At 48.1% G+C, this 19157-nt stretch overlaps 3 protein-coding genes across 5 annotated transcripts in view; 1 reads left to right on the top strand and 2 right to left on the bottom strand.

Moving 5' to 3' along the window:
- Positions 1 to 19157, bottom strand: part of r3hcc1l (R3H domain and coiled-coil containing 1-like) — a 145585-nt gene that overhangs the window by 36032 nt on the left and 90396 nt on the right. The gene's annotated exons all lie outside the window — the stretch shown is intronic.
- rasd2b (RASD family member 2b) lies at positions 4410 to 6175 on the bottom strand. Its single transcript, XM_076040037.1, has 2 exons — positions 5155 to 6175; positions 4410 to 5059 (listed from the first exon to the last, which is right to left on the bottom strand). Exons 1-2 carry the CDS (start codon positions 5777 to 5779, stop codon positions 4512 to 4514), a joined length of 1173 nt encoding a protein of 390 aa, XP_075896152.1. The 5' UTR covers positions 5780 to 6175; the 3' UTR covers positions 4410 to 4511.
- On the top strand, positions 6331 to 18506 carry mycbpap (mycbp associated protein). 3 transcript variants are annotated; one of them, XM_076040025.1, is made up of 16 exons: positions 6331 to 6501; positions 8016 to 8308; positions 9269 to 9384; positions 9479 to 9629; positions 9739 to 9857; positions 11911 to 12041; positions 12279 to 12387; positions 12487 to 12679; positions 13443 to 13630; positions 13772 to 13918; positions 15072 to 15170; positions 15861 to 15979; positions 16092 to 16219; positions 16322 to 16359; positions 17290 to 17469; positions 17735 to 18506. In XM_076040025.1, exons 2-16 carry the CDS (start codon positions 8203 to 8205, stop codon positions 17843 to 17845), a joined length of 1935 nt encoding a protein of 644 aa, XP_075896140.1. In that variant the 5' UTR covers positions 6331 to 6501; positions 8016 to 8202; the 3' UTR covers positions 17846 to 18506. The 3 variants fall into 3 exon arrangements, with proteins under 3 accessions (XP_075896140.1, XP_075896123.1, XP_075896133.1); XM_076040008.1 differs by having other exon boundaries at positions 12276 to 12387; XM_076040018.1 differs by lacking the exon at positions 6331 to 6501 and adding an exon at positions 6973 to 7155 and having other exon boundaries at positions 12276 to 12387.

Raw genomic sequence — 19157 nt, 5'->3', positions numbered from 1 at the left:
ACCGTAATAGATGATGTCAGAAAAAGTTTGGTGGAAGAATCGAGAGTGTGCTACAAACAGATGACCGTCTTTAATGTAGTTCTACACGATGTGTACGGTGTGTTGAATTAATAGCTAGAATTATAATTTTCGCTATTGCTAAACATAACCTCAGTATTGTAGACTTTATGGTTCCCTGGTATTCTCTAGCACAGTGGTCCCCAACTGGTGAAGTCTCAGGACCCACATTTTTTTCCTTGAAGTGGCAAACCAACTTAATTACACAGCACTCAGTTGTTTTCCACAAAAATAAAAACGCTAGCTGGTGAATAAATAAATGAAATTCATTCATCTTCCATGCCTGCTTACCCCTGAGCTCAGGGTCACGGGGCTCTGCTGGAGCCTATCCCAGCTGTCTTAGGGCGAAGGCAGGGGACACCCTGGACAAGTCGCCAGTTCATCGCAGGGCTACATGGAGACAAACAACCATTCACACTCACACCTACGGACAATTTAGAATGTTCAATTGACCTCACAGGCATGTTTTTGGCCTCTGGGAGGAAGCCGGAGAACCCGGAGAGAACCCACGCAGACACAGGGAGAACATGCAAACTCCACACAGAAAGGTCCCAGGCCCGGAATCCAACCCACGACCTTCTTGCTGTGAGACGGCAGCGCTAACCACTGCGCCACCGTGTGCTGCTAAATAAGTTGCATTCTCTCTCTCTCTCTCTCTCTCTCTCTCTCTCTCTCTCTCTCTCTCTCTCTCTCTCTCTCTCCATACAGTATGTATATTAAAATCCCTTTTTTAAAGAAAAAAGCGCAAACTCAATCAAAAGGAAGTCGATATAGCGTTGACCAAAGGTGCTGTGTTTTTCAAGCTAAAAGTCTGACATCCAGCATCACCGTGAACCTGTCGCACTTGGTCATGGGACATGGTGTTTTTGGTGTTGTCACTTCACGGTAAGATGGCCTGTTGATAAGCGTGCGTGTTCACCCTGTGTTTTGCGGGTTCTCCGCAGACAAAATGACAAAAATGTGTGTGTGTGTGTGTGTGTGTGTGTGTGTGTGTGTGTGTGTGTGTGTGTGTGTGTGTGTGTGTGTGTGTGTGTCTGTGTGTGTGTCTGTGTTTGTGGCTATAGCTAAAGCTTACAAAATTTCCAGGTGCTTGTCTCACCCCTGTACCTTCCTCTCTGTCATCCACTGGCGTGACTTATCTCAGCAGGGCCATCAGCCTCCACTCTTGTCCACCAAAGGGCACTGATTGGCCTGTTGACAAACACCTTTCCAGCTCATGCGCTGGGCCACAATCGGCCAGGAAGTGATGTAACAGAGCCAGCTGCAGCCGTTCCTGTGAGCGTTCTGTCATTATCAGATGTCAAATCAGAAAATGGTCTGGGGGGGGTTTCAGATAATTAGGTCCGTGTGTCTCCTGGAGGCCAACTGTGTGCCCAGTGTCCCCTGTGGAAGAGAATTAATGGAGGCAAGTGGCTACAAACTCTCTCTCTCTCGCACACAGAGGTGTGCTCTTTATTTGCCATCTTGCTATCAGAGGAGCAGCCTTACATAAACTTTGCTGTGATTGCCACGACAAAGAACAGGTCGACAAGTGTCACTGCACGTGGAATAATGCTGCCGGGGTCAGACAAGAGGGGAGGGGTAAAAATCAAATAAGGAAAAGAAATAATCAAAAGGCTACTTTGTAGCACACGACAGCATCAAGGCAACGCTGTGCACGCCCAATGCCGGGGGAAAGGAAAGGAAAGGAAGGAAGAAAGAAGCGCGAGCGTGCGCACGGAAGGCCAAACATCAGCAGCAGCAAGAGCGGGAAGGGACGCGTGGGTTTATCCTGAGAAAGCTCAGGTCGCAGGTCGGCTGCGGCTCACAGAGGAAGAGCAAAACTTACAGGGCTGAAAAAAACACATTGAATGTCAACATGAACAAATGTATATGTATTTTTTTCTTCTTTTTAGCAAACAGCTGAATTGCACGGATTTGAAACATCTCTTTCCTCCTCATAAAAAACAGGCCTATTCAGATCTCCAGAAAATAGCATGAGTCTTGCTCGTGCTAACAAGATTACCATGAATGCAGATCCATCCCGACTGGATGGAATTCTCCCAATGAGAGACGTTTTTTTTACTGCGATTTCTGATTAAGCAGGTGGAGGAGAAGTGGTTTGTGGTTTTGGTTTGTTCTTTGGAAAGAACGACGGTTGATTTTTCTGCTTCAGCCCATCAGCTACTCTGATGCAGATTTTGGAAGCGTTCCTGAAGGTTAAACCCCACTTTCCCATGGTGCTTCACTCTCAGGTGCTGTCTTCGCGCAATCATTCGGCCTCAATTTCCATTTCCTTTTTTTTTCGCCGTGACTCACCCACTGCACTCGGCTCTACACAACAGGACCCAATTAGAACTTCGGGAGTAATTTCCATGCACGTTTCCTTTTCAGCAGAGCGTCAAACGAACGGTGACACACATTTCACGCTGGCAACGTGTCAGTGGGACCACGTGTCAGTGGGACCACGTGTAGGCGACGGCGCGGGATGGAGGTCATTCAGCAGCATCGCGGCATCGCTTCAGAATAGGAGCGCCGCCGAGGCACTGCCACGCAGGAAGCTCTTCTGGGTGAGTGTGCGAAGGACGAGCAGCCTTGTGTTCCGCTGCGCCGGCTGTTCTTCGAAACTCCAAAGCGGTGTCCATGGAAACCCCCTGGAACACACTCTCAGAGCATAGCATGAGGCGGCAGGAGCAGGTCCCGTGACCTCGATGCTACTCAGCTGCTGCTGCTCCTGAGTGAAGATGTCCAGCTCGTGGACGAGACAGTCTTGTCTTTGCAGGTGCATCTCCTTCATCAACCTCAAGTCTGAAGGTTCCAGGCGCGCCCCGTTAGCTGCCACAATTTCTTTTACACGAGTATCCCATTAATCTAAGTAAAGATTACTTAGATTAATGGGATACTCGTGTAAAAGAAATGGTTTTAGTTTAGTAAAAGAAAAAAAATTAACTCCTTTGCTCAAGTCAAGTAAAAGTTTATCTTTTTGTCATTAATTAAAAAATACATTTCTTTATAATAAAAAATAATCTTGGCTAAACTGGTCAGAGATCTTGCATGAGTATTTAGATCATTTTGAACAGCTTTGTATTCGCTCAATACTATATATTTTTTGTAGCATAGACAGAGAATCTGGATTCAAAAAGGAGGACAACTGCTCCAAATGCCAAAGCTACTACTGGTTCTGTAGTTACTTGGTTTTTGGCTCAAATGAATCAGGTTGTGTGTCTTGTTAGAAAAGAAATCGCCATGGATACGATCAGACACTGGCTACTTAATGAACCCACAAAACGTTAAACATGCCTTTGAAATAACTTCTCCCCTGCCTTTGTGTCGGCCTTTAAGTAGTTCTGGCTAATGCATTTCACTTGAAAACAACTGTGTCTGGGAATGTTCCAGCATTATTTCACAGCGCGGCCGATGTGCAGCTCACAACCTCCACGTGAGATCTGTTTTGGATTGTTGGATCGTGTATTGGATGGGTTCTGCACCGTTCAACTCCATGTCATTTGCTGAGCAGCTGGTTGTCTCTCCCTCCCGTCCTCACCCAACACCTCCCACAACAACAGGCACTGATAATGAAAGGGATTGTACTACTACTCATATTGTTATGAGTATAGATACAGATTGAGGGATTATGGCAACAGGCAAATTTGCCAAAAAGTTGAATCTCTGTAACATTTAAAGTTCATCAAGGAGCTTCCCCCCAAGGCTTTTTCCATTGTGAATCATATTTTCAATTTACTCTTAACATGACCGCTGGCCGCTCTTGCTGCTGTTTTCCTTGTCCAGTGACCCTCCAGAGTTCTCTGGGTTTTGTCCTTTTCCTTTTTCCTCCGTTTTCTATGTGCTTTTTAAGTTACATTACACGGATTTACAAATTCTTCTGTATGGCATGCAAGGTTGTTATCTCCAAGTCGTGTTGCCGCTCTCGTACAACCCTGCTTTTCTTTGGCAGGTTGTATTAAAATATACACACTGACCATCACCGCAGGGTCAAAGGTCTTGTACTGCGTATATGGCTTTTCTAGGGTAGGATCAGAAGGGATCGTATAGTCAATGCTGAGCTCACGTTTATTTAGCATTGCGTGGGATGCCAGAAGGGTGTTTTTTTTTTGTTTTTTTTTTTCTCGTGATCACGACCACATGCATAACACCCAGGACCAGACCAAGGGAAAGTGGGTGAGAATAAGCTGTGGCTGCAATGTTTGCGTGATTATGCAACTGTCATCCAGCATTTGAGTTTCTGACTCAGCATCCTCCCACGTCACACACACACACACACACACACACACACACACACACACACACACACACACACACACACACACAGCATGGAAACACTTAAACGTCAAGACATTGTGTTATTAAAAATATTTTATTACAAAAAGACGCCATCAAACTTCCACACGTAGACAACAATAACGCCTTGTTTTATTCCCTCCGTGTACACTCCCTCTTTGCCTGCGCGTGTCCCTTCACTGGATTTGACATTTATCCGCCTCCCTGCCGGTCTTCCTGGCCGCCTGTGGCCCGATGACTTGCCGCAGGTCCGTGCTGAAGCTGGGCCGACGTGCCAGCGGGTACAGGACGCCGCACGGGTCGTCGCTGGCGGACGCCTGCTGGCCTCCCCTGCCGCGCGCACGGCCCGTGCGCATCGCCTGGTACGAGCGCAGGGACACCTTGCGGTGCTGGGACGGGCCGGTCTCGGCCGGCAGGCCGCCCCGCTTGGCCAGAGCCTCGAAGACGTCCTCCAGGTTCCTGCTGTCCTTTGCAGACGTCTCAAAGTAGGCGCAGTCCTCGCCGAGCGCCCGCAGCGCCTCCGCCCTGGATATGACCCTCTCGGACTCCGAGAGGTCCACTTTGTTGGCGCAGACCAGCAGAGGAACTCGGAGCTGCGTGCACTGCTCCGGCGCGGAGGATTTGGTGAGCTTGGATTTGGCGGCCAGGATCTCCGTCCGCAGGGCGCAGACCTCCTCGAAGGAGCTGCGGTCATCCAGGCTAAACACCAGCAGGAAAATATCACCTGAAATGTAAACGCAGAGCCACAATTGGTCACAAAAAGCAATACTAATGTTGAACCGCGGCACGGCTAAGTTTTAATGGGTGGTCGGTACGCACCAGTGAGGATGGACAGCCGCCGCTTGGCCGGGAAATCCCTCTCCCGGGACGCGTCCAGGATGTCGATCTGGTAGCTCTCGCCGCGGATGCGAAACAGCTTCCTGAGGAAGTCCTCCGAGGTGGGGCTGTACTCATCCACGAAGCCGTCCCGCAAGTACCGGCGCAGGATAGAGGTCTTTCCCACCCGCGGCGCGCCCAGGACCACGATGCGCCTGCAGTTCTGCGGCTTGGTGGAGGAGCTCGGCTCCCGCTGGCGCTCCTGGCCGATGTGGCGCTGCCGCGTCTGGCCGTGGAGAACGAGGGCGGCCAGCTGGTCAAGCGGGGACCTCTTGCAGGGGTGTGCGTGGCCGCTGGGAAGCGGCCCCACGGCGCTGGGCGCGCACGCCGTCTTGTCCTGCTTCCACTGGGACGTAGCCACTTTGAGCAAGCCCAGACCGGCTTTGAGGCCGGAGGAGCGCAGGTGCTGCGAGGCGCTCCTGTAGGCCAGCAGCACTTTGGAGGAGCCGTCGCACTGTCCGTCCATGGTGACGGCAAACTGGGGAGCGTTGCAGGTGGAGGTGGCGGTGGTGGCTGTGGAGGAGGAGCCGCGCCGGTGCGTCAAAGGGACCGGGGAGACGCTGCGCATGCCCCGCCGTGAGGACGTGCAGGACGGCTCTGAGAGGCCGAGCGTGGGACGGGACGTTTTATACTCGGCACGCGGTGGTGGCGGTGTTGTTGTTGCTGTAGTTCGTGACTGATGTCAGCGGAGCGCCGCAGCGTGGTTGGCCGCGTCCCGGTGATTGGCAGGAGAGGCTGTTGTCTGCGTTGCGCGCAGACAGAAACTTCATGCAGGCGCCACGTCGTTATTATTTACACATTTTTAAACAAGCGTAAGAATGTGACTTGATTTCGGGACGTTCTATTCAGTGTCGTCGACACAGCATCTTGACGATGCATGAGTATACATATTGGTGTGAAACGCCGCAGCAGCGTCCAGCAGCTTTCCCCACATTGTGATACACGCGTCGCATGCACACAAAAATGAAAGGACGAAAAGACGTTAAACTGCTGCCATTTGCTGCCGTTTTATGTATTTATTTATTTATTTATTTTATTAATGTTTTGCTGTCGTCTAAAAAGGAAAAAGGAACGCTGCTCCTGCTATCGCGGTTCTCCAGCGTCTGTTGCCATGGTAACAGGAAAAGTAAACTGAGCCACAACTGCAGCCAGGAGGATCTTGAAACTCTCCGAGGCTGCTACTGGTTCTAACCGGGGCACTGGGAACCCGGAGTCCAGCCTGAAGTCACCGGACACGGTTCCACAGTGGAAGCCGGTTCGGGTAGTACAACTTCCGGTGTCTGTGCGAAGGTAACCTTCAAAACATTTCCAACTTCTCTCACTCTCACTCTCACTCTCACTCTGACACACACGCACACACAATGAGACAGTGCTAATTTGGCGACATGACCCATTTCGGATGACTTTAGGTTTGCGGAGAAGATTGGTTTGCATTTAAATGAAATTTTAACATAGGCCACACATACTTTATGCTAATGTCAGAACATTTCAGATGACATGAATCATACGTTTTATGTTTGCATTTTTTTGTTTGTTTGTTTCAAAGATTGTTGTCTTCATGACAATCCAGTCTGGAAATCTCGCTTCAATACTACGAAATGCTTGAATTCTATTTTCAATGTGCGAGGCAAAAGCAGAAACATTAATAACAATGATATTGTCCTGCCCACCGGTACTAACTCCACTGAGTATTTTGTCTATTTGTGACTGCCAAGCACACAGCAAGAGGATCGCCTCAAGAGTGTGTGTAGTCTGTACTACATGTACTGTATGTTCACAAACAGGGACAGCAGAACAGGTTTTGCATATACTACAGTAAAGAACATTGCCTTTTATTCCTCCATTAAAGCTACACACCCACAGGCTGGAAAGTAAGCATCAAAATTCACTCCACAGTGGGCATCTGACAAGGCCTCAGTCTGCAAGGAGAGATTTCTAATGAAGGTAACTGGCAGGCTGCCTTCAGTGAAAAAGGAATGGTGCAGGACACGATCCTGTCCAGAGGCAATGAGAGGACTTGTGCAGGATAAATGTCAGGATGGTCGGAAAACTGCAGTGAAGTGATGGAATTTCATTTTTTCTCAATCGCAAAAAAAAATCCCCAAGCTTAGTTCTTTTCGCCTACAATGCTTTTTAAAACGGCAACATTGTGCCACTTTATTTCCCCTTTCAACTTTTTATTTCAATACAATTAAAGTACGGAATAAAAATAACTGAAGTATACTACAACTCAGTTAAACTCAGTTAGCACATCTGACCCAGTCAATGAAGTCCCAAATAAGACAGACTGAGACAGACTTCCAAATCCCTCTCCATAAAGCGTGCATGGATGGATGGTGGATGACTGACGACTTGAGTTTTGCTCCGGCACATAACAACACCGCTGCGTTTGCTTCTCTTTTCGAGGACAAGGGCCAAGCGTTTGTCTGAGCACTTGACGCTGTGCTCTGCGTGGGAAAGCAAAGTGGGAAAATATCTCGCAAAGCCAAGGACTCATAGTCGTTGCCGTGGAAACCTGGCTGGTAGTTCGATAAAGGCAGATTAAACCACATTTGCATAACCATGCACGGTGCAAAAGCCGTTTCTGGTTGATAGGACGTCCCGCTGGAGAACATGAACCACTGGAGTCCCAAAAACATTTGGGCCTTTTTCTCTGACCTGATAACACAGCAGTAGCCAAATGCGTACATTTAGCGCAGCAATGACGAAAACAAATACAGGAATACCCAGAATGAAAGTTATTACTCAAATGGCTATAAATGAATACTTAAAACAGATTCCTGTCTGCACGGCTTTCTTTCCAGGCTTGGAGGGAATTCAACTCTGTGACTAACTCGTGGAACTTCCCCGGCTGAGATGCTTTCAAAATAAACCGCACTGTGCTGCAGCGTTAGTCACCATCGATTCCCTACGTCCCCCGATTTGCTAAAGCAAAAGATCTTTCAAAAAAAAACATTTTTTTCTTCATCCTGCGTCGTCACTCTTGGCAAAATGGAGAGGGAGAATGGACAGAGTTACAAGAGAACCCAGGAGAACGCCCTTCAGCAGTGGGACGCACACATGTCAGGGCGCAGAAGACAGCAGGGCTTCTTATCAGGTGAGTTCCCATGGATTTGTACCATTGAATCCAAGTTCCAACAAAATATTCCCTTCTCGAACCTTTTTTGTAACGACAGTATGTGTACCTTTACACTTTGTTTGAAACTCTGACTGTACACAAAGATGCACGGAGTCGTCGTGATGTCACCATCGGTTTGCAAATACCCGTCCCGAGGCCTAGAGATTGGTGTTAAGGTCAGGAAGATTCCATATTTGGACGTGTAGGTGGTACTGGTGGTGAGCAGTGGTTGGCGTGTGCCCGCCTACCAGCCGCAAAGCCGAATACACTTGGCTACTGAGCTGGAGCCACATCCACAACTTTATAGCCATTTGTACTCAAAATTGGACAAAATGGACATTAGCGCCTGTTTCATGAATGTTTTTCACGAGCAATTTTGGCCAACCGAAAAAGTTGAACTAGGTCATCGTGACAGCCAGTTATTTTTAGCCATTTCGCAACCATTTATGGCAGTCCGTGCTGGCCAAACGATAAAATGCAGTCATTGATCAGGAAAAGTCTACCGGTGCATTGTGGGAGGTGTAGTTTATGGTAAATACACACCCAGCAGAGGCTTTTATTTGAAAACAAACACCTTTCAAGTTTTGGCGAGCCAGAAGTGACGTGGCGGCTTGGATTCAGTCCACGGGCCTCGGGTTTGACGTGTGTCCTCAGATGTTGGAACACTGAGAGAAATCTACTTTAGAGAGTCACTTGCTTGAACTGATTGTCTTTTTCAGCGCAGTTACTTCCGTAAGGAGACCATGCTGCTGATGGGTTTGAACTTCTTTTTTCTTTGATAGGAAAAAGAAAATCCTTCAGTACATTCATGAATCAACCATGTGGAAAAGCAGAAGTGCAAAATATTTGTTTTAATTAATTAACCAATCCAATTATCCAATGCGTTTAACATCCTTCTGGCTCTCCTTGTTTTGCATTTTTCTTGCTTTGACGCTACAGAATTGCTCGACAGGCCAGTTGAGAGCCTGCTGATGAACCAGGCCGACCATTTCCGAGAGACCCAGGAGGAGCGGGAACTGCTCAACCAAGTGATGCCGCTCATCAACACTGGATACGTACGCAGCTAAATGGCTTCTCTGCCTCGCGTCAGCATCCAGGGTTTTGTCCCACAAGGCCTCGTAAAAACATCAGGTGTCGTGTCCGTCACAGGGCAACCGAGTGGGCAGCGAGTTCTGGAGTCTCCCACAGCGCTACGGGGATGACCTGAGCGGCATCGTTTCCACCCTCACCCAGAGCGAGCAGGGGAGCCAGAAAACCGTCACACGCGTAGCTCAGCCGAGGCGCATCCGACAGGAGACAGGTTTTGTCTCTCCTTCCACCTTCTGCTCTTCACAGCCGCCCCTGGATGTAGCTTCTTGTAGTTTACCCCAAATGCCGTGTCTCTGTGTGGAACTTTCCCCTTTGCAAAGGAGCCAATGCCAAGGAGAGCCAGCGTCCGGCCACTAGATCCTGGGCCCAGAGTGCCTACTTGCAGAGGAAACGGCAAGAGCTGCAGGAAGTTCTGAGGGGGAAAGACATCAAGAAGCCGGTGAGTTGAGAGCATCTAGTGAACAGCTGCATTTGCACCAACCAAGAAATAAATTTGACTTTAGCATAGGCAATCAGTACAGAACTGGCACACTGTGGCCGCTATATAAGGTACAACGTTCAATTGCTTGTTCACACAAACAGCTCATCGGCCAATCAGAATGCAGCAGCTAGATCTGGTCGAGGCGACTTGCTGAAGTTAGAAGCCAGCCAGACATGGGCAGAAAGGGGATTGAAGTGACTCTGAACATGTTGAACTTGACTTGCTGCTGGTCTACTGGGATTTTCCCCACATCACAACCATCGCTCATGTTTACAGAGGGACATTCCCATTGGACATGAGTTGTGTGGAGGAAACGGTTGTGTTTGGTGTCAGGGGTCAGAGGTCAGATTTGTGTATCACAGTCTAGTTTTACTTTTAAAGCTCTTTATCATTCATCCTGGATGCCAGCACTTTGCATTGGTGATTCCCTTGTAAAAAAAAATCTGTAGGTCTCCATGAAACAACATCGCTAGCTACCTCTTAGCCTATGCTAACTCTGACAGTTTTTGCTCGACCTTCCACAAAAAAACGAGGATCGTGGGGGAGGGGGGGTGGGTTTGGCCGTTTGTTACATCTGAAAAGAGACGCTTTATGGCAAGCACGCAAACAGGCAAAAGAAGTAAAGGATGGAATTCTCTTTTTAAGTCAGATAACTATGGGTACCCAGAAGCAATGCTTTGTTGCACACCCTCACACAACAGGGTGTGAGCTGCGCCCTGAGGAACAGCATGAAGTGCCGCAGCAGAGTACAAGCAGCTCACGAACCTGCTGAAATGTCCGCAGCAGGAACGAGCCGAGCGAATGTGCCAGACAGCCGCTCTCGCGTGCACATGCACGCCGACATCGGCAACGCGCTCGCAGCCGCCGAGGCACCAATCGTTCCCTGCTGCCGCCACCTTCGACAACGACGGGAACGTGAAGGTACGAGTCACGGAAATGTGTAAAAAGCCGGGAAATACGCCTGGTAATGGAGCGAACGTGCCTCACCGCTCATCATCGGCGGGCAGGAGGGTCCTGCAGTGCAGAGTCAACACGGACACAATTAGGCTCCCATCTTCACAGCCGGTTCCCTTTTAGTCCCAATTAACTGCTCAAGCAAAACAGGTGCTTCTTATGAGAGGGTTTATTCAAATGACAGCATTTTCTCCCCCTATCCTGATCTCACCTCTTGCTTTTGTCGCTCGCACACACACACACACACACACACACACACTCACTCACTAATGGTGGAACGTATGTCGTGCTGATGCGATGCTGTGATTTGTGCTCTGAAGTGTCCTCTGGTGGAGTGAGAAGACGGAGACAGACAAGTCGTCCTGTTGGCAGCAGACTCTCCTTCAGCTTAGTGACATAACACTGTACCTGCAGGAAGGAGGAGAGGCTTGTTTTGTTATTCCTTTTACCCCCAAGAAGAAGCAAAAGAAGCTGAGGTCGGTTTGTCCTAATCCACACTGATGGAGTGCACAGCTTCATGGAATCTGTCTTCTTCTTCTTCTTTAATTCAATTCAGAACCATTTATTTGTGCCTGAGAGGCAATTTAAAAAGGACATGACAGCAGCTTTAAAGGTCATACAAAACAAGGCACACAATTGCACATAACAGTATTTTAAAATCTGAAAGCTTTCCGTCTTCCGAATTCGAATTTGAATGAATGAATTCACAATCAAGGAGCTGAAGATGAAGGAGCTGGACAGCTCTGGGGACGGGAAGTTTTCCTCTTCTGCGTCCTGGGGGAAGCCACTCCAACTCAGGACACAGAGTGTGTGGGAGGAGTCATTGTTTGTTGATAGCACAGTGAGAGTACGCACAGGCTGCTCGATGGTTTTAGAGCAGGCTGTCATCCTGTTCAACAGGCGGTTTCATTCTATGCAACGTAAGTCTTGATTTTGGGACTCAGGGGGCGAATGAGGTTTTCCCAGCAAGTAGAGTGATTGTCATCAACATTTGCAATCGTCATTTCCGTGTGTAACAGATATTTACTGGATTTGTGATCTGTGATTGACATCGCAGGACACTGGCGGACTGGAGGTGATTGGTTCCAGCAGGCCGACCACCTCTGTCCCAGTGTGTCGGAGCCCTGTGCAGGTGGAGGAGATGCAGGAGGAGGAGGAGGAGCGGGGCGGCATGGAGGAGGACGTGACGTGAGAGAAAAATGACTTTTATTGTCCATGCTCATTTATTAGTTGCAGCTATGATGGCATAACAGGATTAACAAGTCGCTCTCACTCCCACACTATGTCAGTTGTATTTAATTTTCTCGGTGCAGCATGTAGAGAAATTATGATTTTTAATTAAGAGCCCTGAACTCCACTGTTTCTGGGCAACTCATTGTGTTTTAAAGATATTCCCTTGATGTTGTCTCACTGTCACCTCAGCAGCGATCCGCTGGCTCGGTTTGATGACGTGCAGTCGGACGCCCTCCTCATTCCTGCCTTGAAGTTCTGCAACCAGCTAGCTCGCTGGACTGGAAACTCTGCCATCGACCAGGTGAAGCATTCACCTGATTCGTTTCACATTGACGTTTCACATCAGGTTTGATTTGTCACACGCGTCATTTCCCTTTTATAAAAATCCCCCTTCCCTCAGGGGAAAGTGGGAATCAGCGCCACGCTATTCCTGGAGGCCTTGTCCGGGGAGAGCGTGTCGTCCCCAGTGGAGCTGCACAACGAGGGCAGCACGGCCATCTTCTACCAGTGGGAGAGGCTGGAGGTGCCGCGCAGCCTCACCAAGCTGCGCTCGTACACCAGGAACACGTGCTTCTATTTCAACCACTCCTCCGGTGAATGCAAACACAACCGGGAACCTGCCATTGCTGCGCTCCTCCAAATAGATGCAAAGTAAAACTCCATAGTAGGGCTGTGCGATGAATCGATTTTAAATTGAAAACGGATTTTTTTTTTTTTTATTATTGCTGCGTGCAGACGCTCAGGCTAACTGAGTGACCTAGGTGCTGTCAACAGTGCTCTGGTCCCTCCCCCCCGTCCCCTTTTTAAACGTTGTAAAACCAGCAATAGACTTCTTCTGTTACCAAATATAAAATCGAAATCGAAAATCGATTTTATTTTTGTCCAAAGTTGCCCAGGGCTGTGCACGATGGAGTAGGGCTACTCCATTGTGTACAATTCCGTGCAATATTATACCATACAGTAGAATGTGCTATGGTATGGTACGTTATGATACGATCAGATACTACACCATACGATAGGATACGGTACTGTATGATAGGATACAATACCATGCAATAGCTTACAAAACTATACGTTACGATAGAACACGATACGATACAATACCATACCTTAAAAAATGATGTGATATGACGTGATGCGATGTGACACGATGCAACACATTAACAGACAATATGATACGATACAATGCAATGCGATACAAAAAATGACCACAGCCGCCTGCATCGTTAAGACAATCAAATATAAACAAACAACAGCAAATAAGCTAGCGTTGTGGACGTTGGAGTGGTTGCAATGTTTTCATGTGTCTGAATGTGACTGCTGTGTCTACTTAAAGCAACTCTGCTCTCCTCCCAGGTGTGATCCTCCCCGGTGAGAGGAAGAGAATAGAGTTCATATTTAAGTCGGAGATGCCCGGCATTAAGTCTGAACTGTGGCAGCTCAAAACCCACCCGCTGCTGATGCAGGGCGCCTCCATGCAGCTGACACTGCGGGGGGTGGCGCTCTACCAGGATAAGACTGCGGACAAGCGGCTGTTCATACAGGTGTTGTACCACCAGGCTGTGCCAGACTGTCTCTTCTTTCAATCATTCATTCATTCATTCACTCATAATGTTCTGCCCCCCACAATGGCAAGCTGATTCATTTTATGTGTGGTTCTGCGTCTCTTCCGTGCGGATGAACAGTCGAGGCTGGAAAAGATTGTGTGCGTGAATGTGTGTCAGACAATTGTGGACGAAGTGCTGCAGGGGATTCACACGCCAGAGAGGCCGAGCTCTCCCGCAGAGATCTACGTCACCGAAGAGCAGGAGTTCCTGAAGAAAAACCCCAAGGTGAGAGGGAAGCGGCGCTGTAGTATCTTTGCTTTAGTTTCATGTTTTACCGGTAGTTACGGTTTTATACCATTAAGTGGTGCTCTAGGTTCCCCCATTGATGCAATGCCTTCTCACCTCCTGGTGCTCCTCCCCCACACAAGGCCTTGGTTGCAGAGAAGTCTTCAAACCACTTGCACAGCTGCAGGCGTTTTCTTTCTTTTTTCTTTTAATTCCTGCCCATGGAAATTGCTGTATCCTCGTCGCCAATATTACATAATATTGTAATATTATATTATGTATATTATAATCACCTAAATAAGGACACAGGATTCAGGACGTAGCATTCAGCAGCTTTACTTGAACATGGCAGCATGACACATACCCCAAACAAAAGAACTTCCTTTTATAGGCTACCTGCACAGGTGAACACAATGGGGAACCTAGAGCATCACCTAATGGTGTAAAACCGGAACTACCGGTAAAGCATTAAACTAAAGCAAAGATACTACAGGCGGCAAGTGGCGTTGTGCGTCGTGTGCCAACGCTCCGCCGCAGGCTCGGTGTGAGATTATTGACTTTTTAATTAAAAAAAAAAGGAAAAAAAAGAGGTCTTCATTGTGTTGTTCTCTTTTGTGCCTAATAGTTAGTATATAGTAGTATTAGTACCTAATTTGGCCTGCGCTCTGACAACAAGGGTTTTCAAAACAGATTTCCTTTTCATCACCTCCCGGCAGTAATTTGGAGTCATTCACAACCGTAATAGCTCATTAAGTGGTAATGGGAGACACGCGAGGGAACCAACGTGTCGCCAAACATGAAGATGATAAATTTTCTGCCTTTTATGAGATTGTCTTTTTGGTTGTTGTTTTTTTTTTGTTTTTTTTTTTTGCTGAGATACAAAGGAGAAATATTATTCTTCGTCATCACATCTGTCAGGGAAACTTATTAGCATGATTTCTGCCTCTCTCAAAAGAGCAACACATCAGCCCTGTTGGCCACTGAATGAGAATGATGACGCTCGTTACCGAGTGAAAGAGGAGGGCGGTTGTTGGTGATAATCATCGCGCTGTCGCGTGACAGGGTTCAAGTCTGTGATAGTTTTGTCTCTCTTCTGCCTTTATGACTAAAACCCCTTTTTTTCATTCTGTCTTCTCATTTATTTTTGCTCCAGCTGCAGTACCTTTATTGGCAAGTGACAGAGCTAAAGAGTATGTGGGAAGATGTGAACTCAACAGAGCCATGGGACCTCTCGGTGGAGACACTCCGGCAGGTACAGACCCTGCGCAGCAGAGTTATTGATCTGGGAAAACAAAAACATACTGATTGATGGTGTCCTTGTCTGCAAAGATACGCTTACCAATGTTTTATCACAATTATATATCTCAGGTCATCCTCATACGTTTTTGCTTCCTCTACTCTTTTAAAGGTGTGTTATATGAAAAGCAGCCCTTTGTGATGTCACAAAAGGAACTAATATGTCAAACAAATTAGTGGCCACACCCTCAGCTAGGTGTTGGCCCCGCCTCATTTCTGTCTCCTTCCAAACATGCAAAAGGTTCAGTTTTAACAAGAAGCTAAAAGCCAAGTTTTATTTTTTTTAGGCAAGGGGTTTTAAACATAGGGTTAACCATGCTTTTTGATGGTCAATGTAGTTTTGTTTTTGTTTTGTTCTTTTGGTAATTTATAATGGACATTGGCTGTACCAGAATCTGGGGTGAAAACACCTGAAAAGTGACCTAATAAACTGAACATGACGAATTGATTTTCAAAATTATTTTGAATTTAATAGCAATTGCTTTGCTTTTTCAACTTTTGGCAGCCAAATATGAAGAGTCTCATCAATGAGTATCTGAAAAAAGACCAGAATATGCCATCCACGACAAAGATTCTGGAAAAGTACAAAATATATCAGTGCTCGGAGACGGGTCTGGTCTCCTTATTTCTTCTTCTTGTAATTCAGGCTCTCCTGTCGCTGCCTCCTGAGTCCCTGGAAGTTCACCTGGAGCGTCTCAACTGTCTCTTCCTGCAACTCACAGCGCCACCTGAGCCCATAGGTGCGCTGTCTGTGAGGGCAGTCGGGTAAGACTGGGACACAACCCTGAGCCATGCAAGCAAAGCGCACAACGCGCCACCATGCCTGAGGCCCAAACTAAAACTTGCAGTATGTGTTGGTGTGGGGCGCCCCCTGCAGGCAGCAGCTTTGGTGGCGACTGCTGGACATGATGGACTCCGAGGCTGTGAGGCTCAGGAACCTGCTGGGATTTGTGGACAGGGGCCCGCTGATGGACGCCAAGGACGAGTCTCAAGCCTCTGACATAGGTGAGGATGTCACAGACACCCGCTGAGACGGGGGGGGGGGGGCAGAAGCAATAGTTTGGAGCTTGATGCTGACTCCTTGCGGTTTTCTGTGGTTCATTGCAGATGTGGCTGAGACCAAAGAGAAAAAGAGCGAAGTCAAGGTAGGAGCGGTCGTTGGAGAAGTCGCGGTGGGTAGAGTTTAAGGTGGCCTCTGATAAACAGGGAAATAAAGAATATCAGTTCTGAAAGTCCACTAGGGGGCAGCAGATTCATCAGCCACACAGGTTTCCAGCACGGTTTTGACTGGCTAAAACTGTGTTCAAGAGGTTTGAAGCAGATAAAAGAAGCACGTGCTTTTATGCCCGCTTGTCCTCTAACTTTGCAACGTCCCATAATGTTTCAGATTCAGATCGTCACATTCCAGAATCTAGTGGAGGAGCCTGACACGATTGACTATCCGACAAATTGGCTTGACCACGCCACAAAGCAGCATAGTTTTAGCCCCCTGTTTACAGCCTACGGCTGAATCTGTTGCAGTGTTGGACCCTCCACACATTTGGAAGGAGGAGGGCGGAGCCGACACCTGGTTGGGGGTGTTGACGCCAGCGTGCGTGGGGTACTGCCCCCCTTGTGACGTCACAAAGGGGCAATTTCAAGGGCTGGTTGCTTTATTACTCATTACTTGAAAGTGAAGCAAGCGAAAGAAGGGACGGGTGGACTTTTCCCGTTTTTGGGAATAAAAGTCTTTGATGGTTAATTCATAAAGAGGCAAAAGAACCTTGCTGATTGGCCGGTGCTTGGCAGGTTAACGCATCGGTCCGCGAAGCCACTCGACACCAGTGAATCACTCTGGCCATCTGCTTTTCAACAAGGCAACGCAGCTCTTCTGTTTTTACGTTCTGCAGCGTCGACTCTTATCTAAATACCCGTCGTCACATTCACGTTCACAGGTTCTCGTGGCCTTTTATTCCAGGGACATTGACATGAACGGAAATGCTAAATGCTGGTATGCAGACAGACTTTCCACAGCTGGCAGCTCTGACCGATTTTCTTTCTCTAACTCTCTCTGACTCCGACGTGGCGCTGCGCAGGAGACCAGGAGGAGGGGGAGGAAGCAGCAGGACGAAGCGGGGAAGCGCGCCAGGGAGAGGCGAGCGGCCGAGTCGGCCCCGGTGCCTGACACCACGGCAGACGACGTCAATCAGCAGACGTCCGACGCGGAAGACTTTGAGCAGAGGAGCAGCCTGTACAAGACTCTCCTGCATAAAAAGGCGAGTCTCGCTGAGAGCCTGGCTCACTTTAGAAAGCCTGGACCAAGCTTAACACACCTGCCTGGTGTTTGTTATCACTAATATGAGGGACATTTATGGCATCGCAGAGGGCACAAACCTCCTGAGAAGTGCAGTAATAAAATAATTCAAATAATAATATATTTTTATAGAGCGCTCAGATTTCCAGGACTGTGAAGTTTTTCAAGGTGCATTGACGCCAAAACTGACACAAATTTAAAACATAGCCCTCCTTCTCCCCGGGTAGGTTTACGCTCGGATTGAGAACCTGCTGGACGACATGTGTGACCTGATCGATGAGCTCAGCGAGGGAATAGAGCAGGACATCAACGCCATGAACACGGGAGGAGCGCACTGAGTGACACATGTCAGAAAAATGTTTGTTTTTGTTTTGTGGCCAAATCAGTAAAGTTTCTGTGCTACTCAGACAATAGTTTGGGGTTCATTTTAGTTTTTGCTTTATTCAGCCTCTGTCGCACTAACACTAGACTACTAGAGTTACACCAGCATTGTTCAGGGGTTGGACACTTGTGGAAGACACTGGGGTTTTTTGCAGCTTTGATAAAAGCAGCAATACAAATGAATTCATGAGCAGTGTCGGCAAATTAGGATGTTAAATGGCCTCTATGTTATATTTCCACTCACACAAAACTTAGGCAAATATTGTTAAGCACTGTATTCTGCTAATATGTGACAGGGAAAAGGGAATGCAATGTGGTTAATTAAAATTTCAATGACAAATAAAGTGATTGAAATATTAAAGTGACTTAGCCAACCGAGTAAACCATTACAGCTATAGTTGACAGGAATATGCAATTTCATTAGAAAACACAACAGAAGTTAGTTTTTTCATTACAAGGTAACACAATGCCCCCCAACTGGTCATAGGCAGCAATCCTGGCGCGCGCACCTGAGTCTCTGCAACGGGCCCTAGGCACAATCTCCTCACTCTACAAATCCTTTGGCCTTGAGGTCAACACTGACAAAACAGAGGTCATGTCTCAACTCATCTCACAGACCTGTTCTGACATCCTGGTGTGCACCAACTCGATCTGCATTCAGGCAGCTGTGGCCAAGAGGCACTTGCAGTGGGTGGGTCATACCATTCGGATGCCAAGTCCTCCATGGCCAACTTAGCCATGCAAAGCCAGCTGCTGGCGGACAAAGGAAGCGCTACAAGGACTTCACAAAGACCTGCTGAAGCGCCAGGCCGTCAACCCCTCGACGATGGAAACCCTGGCACTTGACCGCTCAGCATGGCAGGACATTTGTGCCAGAGCGACCACACAAATCCACCAAAACAGCCAGCAAAGAAGGACCGAGAGACGTGTCCATCGCCACCAGAGGGCAGCCCGCATCTTCCCAGCCGTGGGGCTTCCCTGCCCCATGTGCGGACGCATGATTGGCTCACATATCGGCCTCGATAGCCACATCAAGTGGCATCAGCGGCAATGTCGCAGAACCCCCCTCCACCCTTCCCCCCATCCCGCGAGGAAGCGTCCTCATCAGGCACGATGGACAGCAGAGAGCAAAGAGAGGCAAATGACGCCCCTCTGGAGTCTGGATCTGCTCTAGGTTTCTTCCCACAGGGGAGTTTTTCCTGGCCACTGTCGCACTTGCTTGCTCTGGGGGCCCAGTTGGTTCCCTTTTCTCTGATTGTACAAAACGCT

Source organism: Nelusetta ayraudi, unplaced genomic scaffold (assembly GCF_046127955.1).
Source record: "Nelusetta ayraudi isolate G7.1 ecotype Tasmania unplaced genomic scaffold, CSIRO-AGI_Nayr_v1 ptg000004l, whole genome shotgun sequence".
In the NCBI taxonomy this organism is placed as follows: domain Eukaryota; kingdom Metazoa; phylum Chordata; class Actinopteri; order Tetraodontiformes; family Monacanthidae; genus Nelusetta; species Nelusetta ayraudi.
This window is presented reverse-complemented; position numbering and strand designations above follow the sequence as displayed.

Bases quoted from the DNA above. Each gene is read 5' to 3' on its own strand.
- mycbpap (XM_076040008.1), top strand. From the start codon at position 8,203: ATGGAGAGGGAGAATGGACAGAGTTACAAGAGAACCCAGGAGAACGCC. The intron at 9,630-9,738 runs GTTTTGTCTCTC...CCCTTTGCAAAG, and splicing joins GCGCATCCGACAGGAGACAG to GAGCCAATGCCAAGGAGAGC. The intron at 12,680-13,442 runs GTGAATGCAAAC...CTCTCCTCCCAG, and splicing joins CTATTTCAACCACTCCTCCG to GTGTGATCCTCCCCGGTGAG.
- rasd2b (XM_076040037.1), bottom strand. From the start codon at position 5,779: ATGCGCAGCGTCTCCCCGGTCCCTTTGACGCACCGGCGCGGCTCCTCC. The intron at 5,060-5,154 runs GTGCGTACCGAC...TTTACATTTCAG, and splicing joins GCGGCTGTCCATCCTCACTG to GTGATATTTTCCTGCTGGTG.